The following is an 18,732-nucleotide window of genomic DNA, read 5'->3' as shown; positions in this document are numbered from 1 at the left end:
ACATTGACTTGGCCTTTTGATATTTTCAGTAAAAATGGATAGCTGCTCTCATTCTTCTACTCCCCTGTCCTCACCGCCTTTCATGTTTGCTGCTGTGAATTAACAGGTGAGGTTTGCTTTTGGTACTCTGTTCTAGATATGGTAAAGTTGCATACTTGCTTACTTTTCAATACACTGTCTCTACTTAGTGACGTGACTTACAGAAATATTTGAGGCAAATCTTTACAAAACACATACAGTTGAGGCAATTTTACAATTTTTGTATTGACAGGATTCAGATTGCTTATAAGTAAATCACATGCAACTTAGCCATAAGAGGATGAGCAAAATGGTTAGTTTACAAAGGCTTGTAGTGAAAGGACTAGAGGCAATGGGTATAAACTGGCGAGGGGCAGATTTAGACTAGACAAAAGGAAGAATTTCTTCCCCATGAGGGTGGTGAGGCCCTGGCACAGGTTGCCCAGGGAAGCTGTGGCTGTCCCATTCCTGGAGGTGTTCAAGGCCAGGCTGGATGGGGCCATGGGCAGCCTGGGCTGGTGGGAGGTGTCCCTGCCCATGGGAGGGGGCTGGAACTACATGATCTTTAAGGTCCTCTGTAACCCAAAGTATTCTATGATTCTATGAAAATTCATGCTCCATTGTATGATCAAATATTACCTCCACAAAATATCATACCATTGCTACTGAGTGTTTTCAGATTATATGTATCCATCAACCAGTGCTGTTACTTGAACAGCCTGAGTGTGAAAGAGGTTGCATGTCTCAATATCTGCACGTCTCCATGGATGAAAAACCACATTTCACACTAAGTTTACACCAGCCAATGACACAACTTCATCTCATCATGAGGATCTAATCCTCAATACTACAGAACCTTTATGATCCTGGTGGAAGAGCCACCAGTTGTGCGAGTGTATTTTAAACAAGACTAAATTTAATACAGCAAAAGATCAAAACATTTGGCCGTTCATCTGGCCTCAGAAGTTACAGCAGCCAGGGCATTAGAATTAATTGCTTGTTGCCATAGCAAAAGTACTTCTTAATGGATTTCCAAGCTTGGTCTGCAGAACACGTCATTAATATAGATGCAGCCAGAACTACTCGTGTCACTGAACACAGAATCCCAGAAAGACACAGAGTGACTGCCAGCAAAACTGATCTGCCTCCTCTTATTTTTTTGCTGATGACATTTGAAGAAAGAGACTAGGTAGAATACATGTCTGAGAGTTCTCCATTTCAGTACAAGAGGGATAGTCTCAAAAGGAGTAATGACAGAGAAATCTCTTACTCCTTGTGTCCAAATATTCAATCCGCAAACTCTTCTTAAAACACAGCTCACCTGTGTACATAAAAGTGCTTGGAAGACACTGACAAACTTACTCCAAGAACAGCCCAGTGAAGTCAGTCTGTACTGTGAACACCCTGCTTTACAGGTCAGAGAGATCTTCAATTCAACTAAGATCAGAAGGGAAGGAAAATGCTCAGGGAAGGAAGGGAAGGAAAAGACTTTTTAGCGATTCATGAACTCCCTAGCAGCAACAATCCTCAGCAGATCCTGAGTCACCCTGCACTGTGGAGATGCAAGGTGAGCAGGTGACCACATGCATCATGGTTCTGTACTTCATGTTGTGTCACACTCATCATAAGAGGATGCCAAAAAAGCAGAATCTCATAAATTCTGCTATTTGCCCCAGATACAATCCCACATCCACCGCAGCAGCCCACAGTGGGTACATTGTCTGCTCAGAGGAAGATGTCTATTTCAAATACAAAAAAAAAATTGTGCTTCTTCACTGAAAAATCTCAAATTTTCTTTATCAGGGTAAAAGACCTCTGTATCAAACAGCAGATGCCGGAAAGGAAACAGAAGCCTCCAGCCTCTCAGTCATGGCTAACAGAAATACTCCCAAGTCAGAAAGGGAGAGAAGTGGTGACTCAGATGCTTTTGTATGTCCCCGTTTTGAGGCAGCTGCTTTGCCCCAATTCCATAGCATATGCTCCTTCTACATCCACCATCCATTACAGCCCATGCAGGAACTCACAAGAATTTGCCTTCGTGTGGGATGCTGCAGTCCTGCAGGAGAAGAGGCCAACTAACACAGTCCTACATATCCCCAAATCTGTGTAGCTCATTGTCTTAGAGGGTCACTACCCGGCATCCAGGTTGGCTGGCCTGATTCTGTTCGTTTTTCATCTTCATTTTCACTCTTCAGCCCTCCCTTTTCATAAGAAATGATTTCCAGGTTCCTTTTTGGTAATCTCATCACACTCCTTACTTATTTATGAAGGAGCAGCTACCTCAGAATACAACTGATTTAATCAGACTTGTTGACATGACAGAAAAAGTCACCTCAAATACTGTAATCTTTCAATAAATTAGTGGACCATTAATTTTCAAGATGAAAATATCCAACTTTTCTATAGGAGAAATAGCCCATAAATTATGGATTATCACATAAACAATAATACTTAAAATGAAGCTAGCATTTAATCTGTATTCTGAATAGCAAAAAGTAAACAACTACTCAGACCCCACATAATTATGCAGCAATTACCATGTAGGATTCCCACCCTAACTAACATAAATAGCCATCATGACATGTATAGTAGCCCTCTATATATGGATAATTTAGGAACATGTATTACTTTATCTATAAGTGCACTGCATCATCTTGAGTATGCAGCCTATCTGTCTACAGTACATGATCTTCCTCTTGAAAGAACAAGTCCCAACTCTTCTTCCAGTGATTTCCCAGGCACAGCTGTACCATATAGTGGCTGTGCTCTGCACAAGCCCATTCACACTAATACTTTCTTACTGGAAAAACAAAGCACATGCTACAACTTATAGTCACATAATTCAACTGTTTGTTATGCTGAATATTACTTCCATAGAAGATTTCCGAGTCTGACTTCAAAGAAGTGCTGTATTTTAATTCCCAGATGCCCTAGGTCACTTTCAAGGGAGAAGAAATTAGCATTGTCATAACAGCACAGTGCAAACCACCTCCTGAGGATAGTGGGCAAAAAAATCCAGAATTCATTTTCTCACTCCTGTTAACAGAGTCTGGAGAGACTGTATCACTACTTCTTGTGTATTCACACCATAGCTCTTGCTGGAGGTGGATAAGCTGCCTTTCTTGGAAATGGGAATTATTTATTCTGCAGAAAAAGATCTCTATTATGCAGCCTGCTTACCCAATTTCACTTGTATTCTGTACTTTATTTAACATCCACTGCAAAAGTTAATTATTTTCAGTTCAGTATCCAATATTTACAATATAATTAAAGTGACTGACAACGGATGTAACAATGGATTGCTCCACTGAGTTAAGCAGATTTCAGTATGGTTACGCAGTGTTTGTACTTTCCACATCTGACCAACGAGATACTGAAATATTCAGAACAAAACAGATTCTGCAGTTTCTTATTATAGCAACACTGATGATGCACAAATGCAAGACAGACGGCATTAGATTGTGTGAATGGATAAATGCAGGTTTTATCCCAATATGCCAGTGAAGATAAGTAGTAACTCCTCTTAAATGTCTTATCCTAGTTTCTTGTATAACAGAGGATAAAGAAACCCTTTGAATAACTTGGCTGTTAGAGCCAAATCCATCAAACAATGTCAGGGTGCCCTCCTCCTTGTACTCCTGTGCTTGGGAAGGAGTCTCTGGGATGCTCAAGGTAAAATGGCTTTTGTCTCCCACTTCCAAGCGATTCTCTCTTACACGTCTACCTCTTGTTGTTGGTTTTGTCTGAAGGCAAGGGCTACTGCTTCTGAGGCTGTCTTGGATAAAAAGATGTGAAGCCAGTAGGAAGGTATCTGCCTTACCAGTGCTGACGGTTAATTACACTACATAAGCTACCAGTTCTACTCATTTGTAAGCTTCTACTTCAGGAATGAGCCAGACCAATCTCCATATAGATAACAATTAATGTAATTATCACTGCTTACCTGTGGCTCCACCTTCTAAAGATGATTGCAAACACAATTTTGTTTGTCAAGATCCTCCATTCACCAGCTTTATGATTAGAGTACCAAAAAATGGCAATTTCTCAGCTGATGGACAGAGCCAAGTTGGGGCTGGGAGAAAGCAGCCAGTGTTTTCATAGAAACAGGCCAGATCCAAGCACTGGAATTTAATATCTACTGCCACAAGGTACTAGAAATTAGAACCCTTTACAGGGAGTTTATCAGTAATTGATGTGTGCCTAGGATGTCTCTGCCAAAATGTCTGTGACTGTCCAGACACTGGGCTGGCTTCCATCTCAACACATTCATTTTTTGTCATGAACTGAAGAATGTAATTGAAGTGAAAAATCCTCTCTTTTCAGGACAAGAGGGAGCTGATCGCTATCTGATACATGCAGGAATACATCCGCCAAGTCCACTGTGCACATTTCACACACTATAGAAGTAACTTCTAGCATTCGGATAAATAAATACAAAACCAGGTAGCAGGCACAAAACCACCATCCTTAATTAATAATGATTAGTGCTTTAAACATTGAAACAAAACCATGTTTCCCAAACCTGTTCACATTAACCTGTCTTCCTTCCTTTAGTGATTCGCTAGGAAAAGAAGACAACCATAGCTACACTAGCAGCTTTGTTCATGCTGCTTACCTTCTTGGTGACAGTGTCCGGTGGCACGTCCCGTCGCCCCAGCGGGTAGGGATTCCACTGGCTGGTCACAGACACCTCCTCCTGCCCGTTGTCCAGGATGCTGCTCTGCTGTGATGGGGTCTGTTGCAGAAATGGTAGGGCAGCCTTTAGTCACTGTCACACCATGACAGAAAATGCTCTCTTCATATTTACTTCAGTAATCAGCCCAGTTAAACTGTAACAAATTATTGCTAAAATGGAAATACTTTTAAATTTCTATGGTATTTCATTAATGTGTAATCATATTGCTGTGGGACTCTGCAAGCAGGAGATCTTGAAAGATATGTAAGAGAAATAATGAGAATAATGAATGATGAGAGAAGAGAGAAAATTCATTTAACATAACTCATTATTTTTGGATGAACAAATGCTGGCAAAGTTCCATATTAAGCAGACAGGCTTCCATTAATGATTTGAGTTAGAACTTTCTTACTGGTCATTCAAGCATCAAAAACATTTTTAGTAAGTATTTGAAACAAGATTAAATGATATGCTTATATTTTCTTGAGAAAATATTCATTAATGGCAATATTGAACTTGTGACTACTGTCACCTTGTGCTACGCTCTGTGTATCAGTGAGTGTCGTGTGCTTCTCACAAACATCTTTCTAGGCTGTGGCTGGTCTTGTTCTAGGTTACCAGATATCACTGTACAATATTAACCATGAATTAAATGCTTTCCTGAATAGGAATGGACATAACACTCATTTAGATTTTCCTAACTGAGCTTGATACTTCTGTGATTATTTTCCACTTCTCTCTCCTTACATACATGTTGTTCGTCAATTTTCCTCCTGGTTTTTGTTTTTTTTTACTTGGTTTTAGCACTGTTGAGGATGTTTGTAATTTTTGTGTCCCACCCTAATTTGCTGTTATCTGTCTCTCTGTATTTCTTTGCCATAGCTGGGAATTCTGCTGACAGGGGTACAGCTTTTTGTGCCAGTTTCCAAAATGCCAACATTGTGCTACCACTGACAGCACTTAGCATTTTGTAGTGCTAATTCAGTTAGCTGTTCCTTCAGTGCTGATTAAAGGCAATTGCATTAAAAAAGTCTATTCTTCCCCTCTGTCATTCAAGCATTTTCTTCCTCAGCTTAGATTAAAAAAAATGAAAGATTTCTTTCAATGAATGAAGAACAAATGAAACTGCTGCTCTGAAATATTAAAGCTGGTAACTGGTCAATTAAGAACTTTTTTTTTTAATGCAAACTTAAAAATCCTTTCAAAATAAATATAAGAAGATTTTGATGTAAATTATAGTCCTCAGGGGTTGAGTTAAAAAAAAAATCAACCTTATTTATCTAAAAGCAAAGAAAACTTTCATTATATATCTCCCATCATTCAAGAAGTCTTCTTGGAAAAACAGGAAACGTGATTTTCCTTATAATAAAAACCACCAGTAAAACAGTTCTCCTGTTGAAATCACAAGACCTCTCTGTAGAGCTTTCTTTCCACGTATTAAAAATGGCAAAATGAGAGTGTCAACACTTTTTCCATGGGTTATTCCTCACAGCTCAGCAGACACTGGTCCCAGTGCCTGATGCAGCAGTTCTGCTGCTCTCTTGGATAGCACAGCATCCTCTAACACTGCCAAACCTCTGCCCAGAGCTGTACGCTGGTGTAGGGACAGGCAGGAAACTTGAAGATACACCTCGAATCCCTCACACGCAATGAACCCTTTTCATGTGGACAGACCTCCAGGACTATGAACACAGTGCCAAGGGTTCTCCCCTGCCAAGGGGTCCCAAGCTCTGGACTGAGCCCTGCTCATCTAGAGCAGAACGTGGGTCCCAGTTTGGGTGCAGGGAGGGTTCTTTGTGCCTAAGGAAACTCAGGAATCAGACATTCTGCCTTGTTTGCTATGGCATCTTGGCCTGTATCAGAAACGGAGTGACCAGCAGGTCCAGGGAGGTTATTCTCCCTCTGTACTCGGCACTGGTGAGACTGCTCCTCAAATCCTGTGTTCAGTTCTGGGCCCCTCACCACAAGAAAGATGTTGAGGCTCTGGAGTGAGTCCGGAGAAGAGCGATGAAGTTGGTGAAGGGGCTGGAGAACAAGAGGAGTGGCTGAGAGAGCTGGGGTTGTTTAGCCTGGAGAAGAAGAGGCTGAGGGGAGGCCTTATTGCTCTCTGTAACTACCTGAAAGGAGGTTGTAGAGAGGAGGGTGCTGGTCTCTTCTCCCAAGGGACGGGGGACAGGACAAGAGGGAATGGCCTCAAGCTCCGCCAGGGGAGGTTCAGGCTGGACATCAGGAAAAATAAATTCATAGAAAGGGTCATTGGCACTGGAACAGGCTGCCCAGGGAGGTGGTTGAGGCACCTTCCCTGGAGGTGTTTAAAAGACGGGTGGATGAGGTGCTGAGGGGAATGGTTTAGTCGTTGATAGGAATGGTTGAACTCGATGATCCAGTGGGTCTTTTCCAACCTAGTGATTCTATAATTCTATAAGTCTATTTCCCCATGTAATCCTCATCCAAATGGGGGTACATCATCTGAGACCAAGGCAGTAAACAGCTTCTACAATGGAAAATATAATAACAAAAGTTTCTGCTCTGAGGAGTACTAAAAAAACTATGAAAAAAAAAAGGCCATCATCTTTCCAACGTAAGCCATGCCTTACAGAGTCACCCACATATCAAGGAACATGAGGCTCTGACGTGCAGTGGATTTATACAATGTGCTATATGACCTCACCACGCAGAGACAGAGGGGATTAGCGAGGCAGCCTCCTAAGGGAACTTCTGTTTTTCCTCCCAAGTGATACACGTTAACACACTTATTATCGCTAAGGGGAGCTGGTACTGTACACTTCTGAGAGTGAAGTGCACCAAACCATAAACTTTTAAAAAAACGGTGAGATGGATGCTCAAAATCAAAAGCATTCTTCTGAAAAGTGTCTCTTTTGTCACTGCAGACAATGCTGTGCTGTTTTTGTAAGTGACTGCATGATCTGCAGAGGCGAGCTTGCACTCAAAATGGAAAAGAAAAAATATAGAGCGTGCCTTCTGCTTTCTCAATAAATAGGAAAATTCTGTGATAACAGCTTTTTCTTTTCATTTTCTGCAGTAAAATGTATTTGTCTACTTGCAATATTATTCACTGACAGGGCACAGACTGCAAACAAATCTCATAGCTATTAAGTCTAGGTAAAAAAATGAAAAGCAGCAGTTCAAACATTTTGTACAGGGAGTAGAATCGATGTAATAAACTTTCTCAAAATAAGTAATTGCTATACTTGATTTCCTGATCTTCCACTGGACAACAAGACCTTATTCACTACTCTCTTGAGTCTAGGCCATAAGAAAGAGGAAAAAGAGGTGGCAAATATTAAGCTGCTGTGGCCTTGATTCATTAAGAAATGCAGAATCTTTTAGAATGATACTAAACATTCAGTTTATGTTTCAACAATACATTTTCACTGCTTTCCCAACAGTACAGTAATAGAATACACCCCTCCCTCATGTAGTTCAGCATCACACTGTATATGGGTATGTAGCAATGAAATGCCGGTGAAATTGAAAGCAGAACAATTCACAGAAGACATGTCACCCTAAATGGTTTCATGAAACTCCTCCGATATCCATATATTAGTATCCATATTCATCTACAGTCTAAAACCATTAAAGTGATATATAATACCTTATTCCTAAATGTGTGTTGAAAATAGTACCATTATCCGGAGTCAATACCAAATGGACTTCTTTCAAGGACTTGTGACGAGAATTAGTATATGTCCAAAGAAACAAACAAATTATTTGAAAGAAAAAAAACAGTATGACCAACACTGGAAAGCTGTGTCCAAACAGACACACATCTATGACTGAGATCTGACCTAGATGTCATCCACTGAACAACAGAGAAGCACACACTAACATTAGGACTTGTAAATCCAGGGACAGCTGAAAGGGAGATGTAAATGACATTAATAATGGTGCATGGAAAGTAAGTTACAGCAGGAGAAACCTGACAATGACCTCTGTGTGTGTGTGCGTGCGCACTGCTAACCTGCCACAGCTTGCCTCGAAATTCAGTGTTCGATGCCTACGGTTGCATTAGTAAGCGAAGCAGTACCAAGGCCTGACCTCTGGCCAGCCAGCACAATCTGTTCTTGTTGCTGACATCACATTATCTTATTCTTCTAAACAGGCTTGGATCTAAACTCATAAATTGGGCATTGAAACAATCCTTTGGGAATTTCTGGCTAGTGCGGGCTCTGGATTCCCAGCCAGGGATTGCCTGGGAGAGTGCCAGCTGGCCAGGGTCACTCTATGCCTGAGGCCAGCCCAGCAATTAACAGCGTAGATGATCACATTTCAGCGCCTGGATCTGTGCTCTGTTACCCTTTAATTACTCACAGAGATGTTGCTAATTTGCACCAACAGCTACTGATGCTAAAGCAGTGGGACACTGAACAACGCATGTCACTCTAAGAACTGCAGTCACCCCTTCCATTCTGTGCAACCTAAACAGTGTGACTGCTTGCAAGAGTCTGGCAACTGGCTGCTGCTGTGACTCTGGTGGGGCTGTACATGATACAGAACAACATCTCAGCATCTCCTTGCTGATACTCTGAAAATACTTGAGTAATGTACCTCTCTGGCTTGTCATAGGTGCTTTTCCCATCAACCACTTGTTTGTGTATAATTTTGTATGTATGTACTTATCAACAATATATTGTTAATAGCTGTAAACAGTAAAAAAAATTAGAAAATTATTATCCTTCTATTACTCAATAAGAGTTTAAAATTAGGTGTGGTAGGCATGTCTTCAAAGCTCATTAACTATTGCAGCATACCCAATTAATGTTCAAATATTAAAATTCCTGTCTCTTGAAGCCTATTTAAATGCATATTAAATATTTCTACATTAATTTTACTAAGATCCAACAGTCACAAAACAAAACCCTTTCTCCATTTCTGTGCACAGCTTAAATCACTGAGAAAATGATCGCATCAGTCTGTAACAGGACAGCAGAAAGCAGTAATGACAGCCATGTGAGCTACGTAATCCAAAAAGCAAGATTATTGAGTTGGAAAACTGTATTGCTATCATCTTTGCTTTTTGGATGGGTATAATATAAGCATGAATAATAGGCAAAAGCTAAAACAGGAAAAAGCAAGGAGTATTATTAATTTATTTTGTAATGCTGGTATATGCTGGCTATCCCATACTTACTTTCGGTAGAGGTAGCTCTTGAAGCAATTGGTTTTCAAATTTAGATTTAGTCTGCAAGTTTAAAGTCATGCTTCTGCCGGCATGCATTGCTGAAAACCCTCCAGAGTGCAGCATGCCAAGGCTAACTGTGTTGTGTTTGTAAGCAGCGGTCTGAGTAGAGGAAACAACCACGTGACAGGATATGAACACACATGCTCATCGAATTAAGTATCACACATATATGGTTAATTTCACAAAGTTTTAGTTTAAGCAAACAAACAGTACCAAGAAATAAATAGCTTTTTGATGCATGCACTGGGTCACACGGAAGCAAATACATTGCTAGTTATACATAAAATGGATACCATAAAAGACTCAACGCTGACGGCAGATGAAATATGTTGTTATCTGTAGTTTGAAAATTGCATTTTATAACATAGTACAAGTCTTTATTTTGCAAATATGGCCAAATTTTGGTACATTTGCGCAACCACAGATGGGCCAGAAAACCTGTATCTAGCATAAAAGAGCATGAAAGGCAGAGGAAAGAAGCCCTCTACAAGGTGGTTCTGTACCATCTCACGAGCTTTGCAAAGGCTCCCTGGCTAGCAGCTGCCCATGGGGACAAGGTTTGGCTGGGCCCAGCACAGCAGGCACCCAGGTCTTGCACAGACTGGCATCCCGTGGGTTGCGGGCAGGTGGGCAGCATCTTCTCCTGGAGGAGCTGCTGCATTGAGGTGCCCAGGTGTTCTCATCGGCAAAACTTCCATCAGACATCCCAGCTTGATAAAGCTTTGCTTATCAGATGTTGCAAACAACTAGAACCTATCTGGCTGGCACCTGCAGGGATCACTGTGAACTCAATTTAACTACATAAAATCACCAGTGTCAGCTTTCCATGAGATAAAGTATTTCTTAAGCAAATACACATTGTAAGATATCTCTTAAACATCTGGGAAGTGTTTATTTCCACCAGAAACATCTCTACTTGGGGTGCACTATTTTGCCTAGGTACTAGATATTTCCCAGTCAGTATTACACAACACAAGGAAAATGGCTGAAATGTGGGAAAAGCTTCAGCCTACAAGTCAGTTTATAAAGTTTACCCATCTGATCCTTAATGATATTTTAATATGCAACACATCCAAGCAAGCTGAAGATAATGACTATATATTGACACCAAACTTGTGAGTACCTAGCATAAAATAGGTATATGGACACACTTTGGAACTAACTTACGCATTTCATGAGAGTAATTTTTCACAATCACTTCAGATTACGAAGCAAATTCAATTCATTAAGTAGATCATTAAATAGTCAAGATCATTATAGAAATCATGCACTGGAGTACTTGTACTGTTTTGTATAGAAGGTAAATAAGCATAATTTCCTACTGTAAAAGGACTAATAATTATATTCCTTGTTAAAAACAGTGGCAGTGTATATCTAGTGATCTTTGAATTTCAGAATTACCTTTAAATCTCCTCCACCAACAGAGATATGAAAGCTAAAATACATCATTTTACTTTTTATTGCCTTTTGCAAAGAGGTACCCAACATCTTTTAAAGCTCTCAAATCATTACTGAAGTGGTGGAATTCAGCAGGAGAGATTTTTTACGTGCTGCAGCAGTTACTACAACAGTAACGTGAACCGTGGTGCGTTACTTGTGCAGAGACTCTTTATCACCCATTTACCCGGGAACCCCTCACTCCAGCTGCTTTTGAGCACCCCAGACCTCTTTGTGGGCCAGTTCCAATGCAGGAATTTCATTACTGGGAATTCTGGTGATTACCACTGTACGTGCAAATAGTTTGACATACCAAAACACACAACTAAAGGCATTAATTGCAGAGAAATGCCAAACATACCCTGTCTAACCTTCTAGCTTCTATATGTCTAAGTAGCTGTTGTCTCCAGTCAGCAGGCATTTTAGCACAGCTCTCATTTCCCTTCACAGGGGTAGGCCTTGTCTTTATATCACTGCTATCGGAAGGCTTGTCGCCATAGTTACCCAAGTTATAGTCTGACGGTATCTTTTCCAGCAGCGCTGCCATTGTTGGCCTCGCTGAAACCGGTCTGGTTTGGGATGTGCCGTAACTCTCTGTACTGTAGCTTCTTGCAGACAATGGCCTCCTTTGTGTAAGGTTTTTAACTGGAAAGCTTCCAGTCTGGGCTTTCACTTCTTGATAGGAAGGATGCTCATCTTCGTACCTGCCATTCCTCTTGAGGAACTGAGACTCAGAGACTGATATACTGCCCTGGCGCTCCATAGCTCCTCGGTACGGAGGTCGGCCATACCTATCGCTTGGGGGCAGCTCATGGGGCTCACTGACCCTCCTGAACATGGACATCTCTGTGGAGCTGGCCAACGAATCCGCTCTCCTCAAGAACCCCGGCCGAGACCCCTGGCTCGCAAAGGGGACACCGACTGCATCCTCGCTCACCGAAGGCTGGGAGAAGGAGAACATGTGCTCCACAGGGGGGTAGCCGTGGTAGGCTCTAGGACTGACCAGCTCCTGGGGCAAGTTTTTAGTCTGCTGGGGAATGTACTCGGGGTTGAGCTGGAAAGGCGGTGGTAGCCTCTTCTCCGCTGTGACCTCCACTGCTCCCTGCGGGTTGAAGCTTTGGTCAAACTGGTAGACTTTCTTTGTGACAGACGACTTCTGCTGCGGCTGCACCTTGACGCTGCCATAGGTCAGCAGCTCATCGTCCAGCATGGGGACTGACTGGCTGCGGGACATGCTCAGCATGCCGTGCTCTGGGCCCAGGAGCTTGTCCACCCTCTCATGGGTTCCTACAGTTTCATTACCAGATGCATAGTTTTCTAAGGGTATATTATACACTTTGTATGTACCAATGTCTATCTCATCAATACTCTGTGACTTCTTAAATTTGTTAGTTTTCAAATCCCTCATCATTGGAGAAAGACGTTCTGTACTCTTGCTGATTGAAATAACACTTTTGGAAGGATCTGGGCGACAGTGGATATGTGAAAAGACATTTGTGAGACTTCTGTTAGCATTTGAATCATGATATTCCCATGCTATTCCTGGAGTGAAAGTGCTAGTCATCTCAGGAGACTCTTTGACATGATCTTTCCGCTCGGGCAAAGGGCTGGTGGTAGGGGTGCTTTCCAGTTTGGAAGGAAAAGCTGTCCTGTCTTCAAAAGGACTAGGGGTTCTGGTCCAATTTTGCCAAGGATTGGGAGGAGGCACTTCAGATTCATGTGTGTTTCTGAGCGTTGGCTGCTCCAGCTCCAGGGGAATGCCAACTATCCTGTCTTGTCTAATCAACGGCCTGCGTCCGTGTGCAGATGTGCTTCTAGATTTTGAGCTCAGGAGGTGGTTAGCACTAGGGTTCTCCACCGCACTCTCCTCCGCAACAAACCCTGTGTTATCGTAGTGCGAGCTGTCATTCCAGCTGTCGGTGAAGGTGTCGCTCAGCGGGCGCCTGTCGGTGCGCTGTGGCAGGTTCCCCGCCGGAGCAGATTCCCGCTGGCTCAGCAATGGCTTTGTTTCAAGGGGCTGTGGAAATGACTGTGCCAACCTGCAAAACCAAACCAGAATGGAACAAGATAAAATGCTCTCTATTAGAGCACATGATCAACCTTCAGAAAGATGGAATTTTAAAGCAATTTAATATTGTCCCATCTATACTCTGGCTTTCAGATTGTACTATGAGATGTGCACCTTGTGCCACTGGTTTGGCACAAATGGCTGAAGTAGTTTTTTGCACTGGAGTACAGATGCAGTAAATACATACACAGAGAAACGAAGCAGTCAGTCAGAAGTCCTGGGTGGCTCAATGCCATATTCATATAAATCCAGCTGAACATATTTTCCTGCTTTAAAAATAATCTTCTGTGAGTGCAGGGAAAGATTTTTTTACACTTACATTATTCTTTTTCAAAACAAAATACCAGATTGAGTTTGTTCATGTTCTCACCACTGAGATTTTATGCCTCTCCAATGAGAAGACTCCAGCTTCTCTTTAATGGAGAAGAGCCTGTGGATGTAACTACATTTAGGATGGAACTACATTAGGTGATTTATGGCAAGAATAGACAGGGCAGGGCATTCCTGGTATGGTACAAGAGCACTTTCAGGTTGCTGACAGCCAATGCAAATCACAACTTTCAAAGAATTGTGTTGTTCTTGTAGGTCCAGGGCAGAGTGAGGCTCAGGACGGCAATAATACGAGAGACATACACTCTGCTATTTACGCTAAATTATAGCTAGCTGCAGCTCAGGACCACACAGGGCAGAATAATTGTAGCTCAGTTACTAGGCCCTTTTAATATCTCGTTATAGCACATAGTTGAAAACTATGTGTAGTTGAAAACTAAGCTGTAGAATTACTGACTATATTATGGAGTATGACTGGGTGGCCAACTTTGCCCAGCCTGAGCTTTGAAAAGCTACACCTCTGCAAACCCAGGGTAAAAATGCTGCATTGTTTTAGCTGAATGCCTTAACAGATAGTTCATGTGACAACCTAAGACGAAAAGTGACCTGAAGCTGTGTTAAGAGAGATGATCCCACCTGTTCCCCCACAAAGAGTTATTTACTGCTTCTTTAGCCGTTGTCTGCAAGGACCCCATTTTAATATGCGCATTGGAGGACCCTGAGGAAGCCTGGGAAGGGGAATAGTCTGAGTAAGTGCCTGAGGAAACGCTGTTATTCAGACAATGGATCTTATCTGCTTCGGACTCATCTGTTGATTCTGAAACAAAACACAGCAAGCAATTTTAGGAGCAAACAATTTGAAAACTAAACTCCAGAGAAATAATATTTTTAACAGATACTATGAAGATACATATATATATATGTGCACAAACATGAATTTAATATATTTTGAAATCAGAGTGAAGCAAACACCTGAAGTTACATGTCTATCTGTGTACATTACATATGCTTTCATCTAAAAGGTTGTAAGTCAAGTTAGTACCTTTCTTCTCTTTACCCAGAAGAACAAGTTTGGGTGGGTACAACGGAGTCTCTGGCATGGAAGGACGAAGTTCCCCTATTCTCATCTCACTGGCAGGATGTCCAAAAGCATCCTGAGGAATATAATAATGTAGAGTAAATATAGGAAACAGAGTCCACTTCAAAATGCAACGAACAAACATTTCATAGCCTTCTTCTCACGAATGTGACAACACACCAAAAGCCCACCATATGGGTAGTGTCTAATCATGCTGATTTGTCAGCTGAAAATTCCAATTAGTCCTACATAAATACTTGTAAAAGTTATAGTGATGTGTTCATTCTGAAAATGTAGATAAAACAGATGGGACTTGCAAGATACACCAAGGCCATTTTTGATGAAGTAAAGGTCACAAAATGCAAGTTGCCAGTAGAAATAAATAAAAAATTAAGAGTAAACTTCCATATATTTGAGGAGTAAGTATTCGTCATTCATTTGTGTTGCACAAGTCCTTCCATAGATTCAACTGTCCTTTTAGGTATACTTCATTAAAATTTCTTTGTTTCTGAAGAGTTTTTCACTAAATTAAGATTTCATACACTTCTTAGTGAGAGTTCAGCAAATCTTGACCTTCAAAGACTGCCCTGCACAACTGCTGTGCTGTTGTAGCCAGCAACAGGATACATACCGAAAACAATATGAGTTAAAAAGTAGAAAGAAAGTAAGATGTAGTCTTAGAAAGAGATATTTTAAATTAGGACAGAATTAGCTAGAAGAGAATGAAGACATAAACAGGCAATCTTCTTATCCCTGGAAGAAAGTTTGGAAATGAGAAGCATGCTGACCTGAAGATGGGTGCCTTGGGGAGACAGGGTAAGGAATGACACTACCAGTATTCCTCAGGAGGGGAAGGGAGTCAGAAGAAGGAGCAAATGGGAAACCCACTTTGTGAGTCCTGGTGCATGGACTCAGGGAAATATAATGGAAGAAGAACTGGTGGTGATTGGCCTGGAAACACTGGGAGGTCATGCCAATGCCAATTAAGATCCTTGTGGGGAGAGGTGTGAGAAACATGAATCATCTTGGAAGTGAGAGGATGAGCTGCTTTTCGTGAAGAGGATGGAAGTTGGAGAAGGAGAGTATCTAGTTAAAAAGAGGAAGTTTTTGACAGATATTAGGAGAAAATCAATAATTAGTAGAATACACAAGGAAGGAAATGGTTAGGAGAAACACAGGAGGGAGGAAACTTACACTAATGGAGACACAATGAGGATCTCTGCACCCTGACATTTTGTTTTTAAAGGTACTCAAGTGATTTTGCAGAGTGAAGTCAATAAAGGAGAGAGACAAAATACTCAGAGAAACAATTTAAAATGAGAGTACTTAAACCAAACCCACATTATTAAAATGTAAAATGCTACAATATTTTTAAAACTTACTTGCTTTTAGTCATAAGGAGAAAAGCTTCAGAAACCCTCCATTAACTACTTTTTGTAGTAACAGTGGAAACAAAGATTTGTAGAAGCATTTGCCATGTGATTTATCCTTGAAAAATATAATTAAATTTACACAGATATTTTAATCCTTCTGCATTTGATGTTCTACTGGAGGTAGTACCATACCGAAAGAGCAAAGAACAGGTGTCTTCACAGCCCATTTAATTCACTTCCTCAGTGCTAACATTTAAGCAAAAATAGCCACATGCTGATTCTTTCATGGTGTAACATATTCAAGACTTTAAATTACTTTTACATGCAGAGATCCCTTGTTGTGCGTGGTATTTCTGATATAACAGTAGTACTGTACACATGACTTAAAGCTATTTTTCCAGTGCAGCACAATCACCTTTTAGTGAAATGTACAAGCATCCAAAACCACTTTTCAGGAAATAAAAAAGTGCACAGCATTTGCAGAGTGTGAATTTCTCCACCTTTGAAGCACGGTGCATGCTAAGGTTCTTGTACCTCTGAGCTTTTGGTATGCTCTTCTTTATCCTTCTTGTCTGGGTTTTCCAGAGTCGATTTATGAGTGTTGTCTGTATCAGACAGGGGACTCTTTTGGAATTCTGTGTTTTCTCTGTCTGGAACCTAGAACCCCAATATAGTCCCATGAAACTTCCAAATGTTGTAAGATAAAAGTAAAATTATTTGCTGTAAGATACGAAGAACCAGTACTTCCATCTTTGATATAACAACAAACACAGGTTTTTATTTCAGGTGCCTGAAATCAGTTTCTGTTATATTCTTTTTTTTTCAGCCCCTTGTCCAGCTAGTCCAATAAAAATCAATACACTTTTGAAAGAACTAGTCTGGTATTTGTGAACACGCCTATGCCATGAAAGTGAAATATGTTGTTAAAAACCAAAACCATATTCCATTTAATTCTACTCTGTTTAAGAGGACCCTTTCTCTTACAAGCCCAAGAACAAAAAGGTCACTAATAAAAAAAAAAAAAGCATTATTAATAGGACCAACTGCAAGAACAAAGAGAAGACATAAATGAAACTGTTGTGTCAGAAATTTTTTCTTAGGACTAACCAGAGAAAGATATAGGTGGAGGACAGAAAAATATGGTGATCTGTTTCCCAAGAGAAAATACATTGTAAAATCCATTAAAATAACTAGGAAAGAGAAATATCACCTATTATTGATATTGATAATACAAGAACATTATATTATAATCTAGAGAGATGGAATTTTTAGAATAATCTAACTCTTAAGTTCTGCTTGCAAAGAATATAAAGCCTTCAAATAGAAAAGTAAAATAGATACGCAAACGTTACTTGGTCCAGAATTTTCTAAAACCTCAAAGGTAGAATGAAGGAGATCACAGACGGTGTAGGAACAAATGCAGCCAGGTGGCTACAAGCAAGACTACCTAAGGCACAGGCACCTTCCTGAGAACCACAGTTAGTAGTGCGTTTTTTCTAACAAAGCCTCACTGAGCCACTCACCCACACTACAGTCTCTGCACAGAAAATGGCAGAAGCCTGTAGGTCAACAGTTCCAAAGTCCCAATAAATAGAATTCTCCTGACAAAAATCATAAAATTAACTCTATCTGAAGCTCAGAATGTGAAAGACAGCCACAGTTCTGGATATTTTGCTGTCTAATCTAGCAGTTTTCAGACTGATATAAATAAAATCCAGCCACTAATCCAGGAAGGCACTGAGAGTCACCCCAAGACATGGGATTATCCCAGAAGAAAGCAGAGTCAGGATCTTCCACCTCTTCTTTAATATCTTCCATTCTTCTGGCCGCAGCAGCAGCTTCCAGAAAGGCTGGTTTAAGTAGCCATTAGAACCGAAGGCTGCCCCAAACAGGATGTTTATACAAGATAAACCAGCAGGTCCAGGGAGGTTATCCTCCCTCTGTACTCAGCACTGGTGAGACCGCTCCTCGAATACTGTGTTCAGTTCTGGGCCCCTCACCACAAGAAGGATGTTGAGGCTCTGGAGAGAGTACAGAGAAGAGCAACAAAGCTGGTGAAAGGGCTGGAGAACAGGCCTTATGAGGAGCGGCTGAGAGAGCTGGGGTTGTTTAGCCTGGAGAAGAGGAGGCTGAGGGGAGACCTCATTGCTCTCTACAACTACCTGAAAGGAGGTTGTAGAGAGGAGGGTGCTGGTCTCTTCTCCCAAGTGACAGGGGACAGGACAAGAGGGAATGGCCTCAAGCTCCGCCAGGGGAGGTTTAGGCTAGACGTTAGGAAAAAATTCTTTACAGAAAGGGTCATTGGGCACTGGCAGAGGCTGCCCAGGGAGGTGGTTGATTCACCTTCCCTGGAGGTGTTTAAGGCACGGGTGGATGAGGTGCTGAGGGATATGGTTTAGTGTTTGATAGGAACGGTTGGACTCGATGATCCGGTGGGTCTCTTCCAACCTCGTTATTCTGTGATTCTGTGATAAAACTGAACCAGTGAAACGAAAACTTCTGAATGCGGATATTGGATCTGAAAGTGGGAGAACAAAGGAATCCCAACAC

General features: G+C 41.3%; 1 protein-coding gene across 5 annotated transcripts in view; it reads right to left on the bottom strand.

Annotated features, from left to right (window-relative positions):
- Window positions 1-18,732, bottom strand: part of LOC138723162 (leucine-rich repeat-containing protein 7-like) — a 175,350-nt gene that overhangs the window by 12,050 nt on the left and 144,568 nt on the right. For 3 of the 5 annotated variants that reach the window (XM_069862062.1, XM_069862060.1, XM_069862059.1), the window contains 5 exons: window positions 14,774-14,885; window positions 14,368-14,548; window positions 11,695-13,372; window positions 9,846-9,995; window positions 4,634-4,753 (listed from right to left, as the gene is read on the bottom strand). In XM_069862062.1, coding sequence (XP_069718163.1) covers window positions 4,634-4,753; window positions 9,846-9,995; window positions 11,695-13,372; window positions 14,368-14,548; window positions 14,774-14,885 — 2,241 coding nt within the window. Of the gene's footprint in view, window positions 1-4,633; window positions 4,754-9,845; window positions 9,996-11,694; window positions 13,373-14,367; window positions 14,549-14,773; window positions 14,886-16,191; window positions 16,195-16,716; window positions 16,840-18,732 lie in introns of all 5 variants that reach the window. The other 2 variants (XM_069862063.1, XM_069862061.1) reach the window with 2 other exon arrangements.

Source organism: Phaenicophaeus curvirostris, chromosome 8 (genome assembly GCF_032191515.1).
Source record: "Phaenicophaeus curvirostris isolate KB17595 chromosome 8, BPBGC_Pcur_1.0, whole genome shotgun sequence".
In the NCBI taxonomy this organism is placed as follows: domain Eukaryota; kingdom Metazoa; phylum Chordata; class Aves; order Cuculiformes; family Cuculidae; genus Phaenicophaeus; species Phaenicophaeus curvirostris.
Note: the sequence above shows the minus strand (reverse complement) of the source record. Positions and strands in the feature narration are given on the sequence as shown.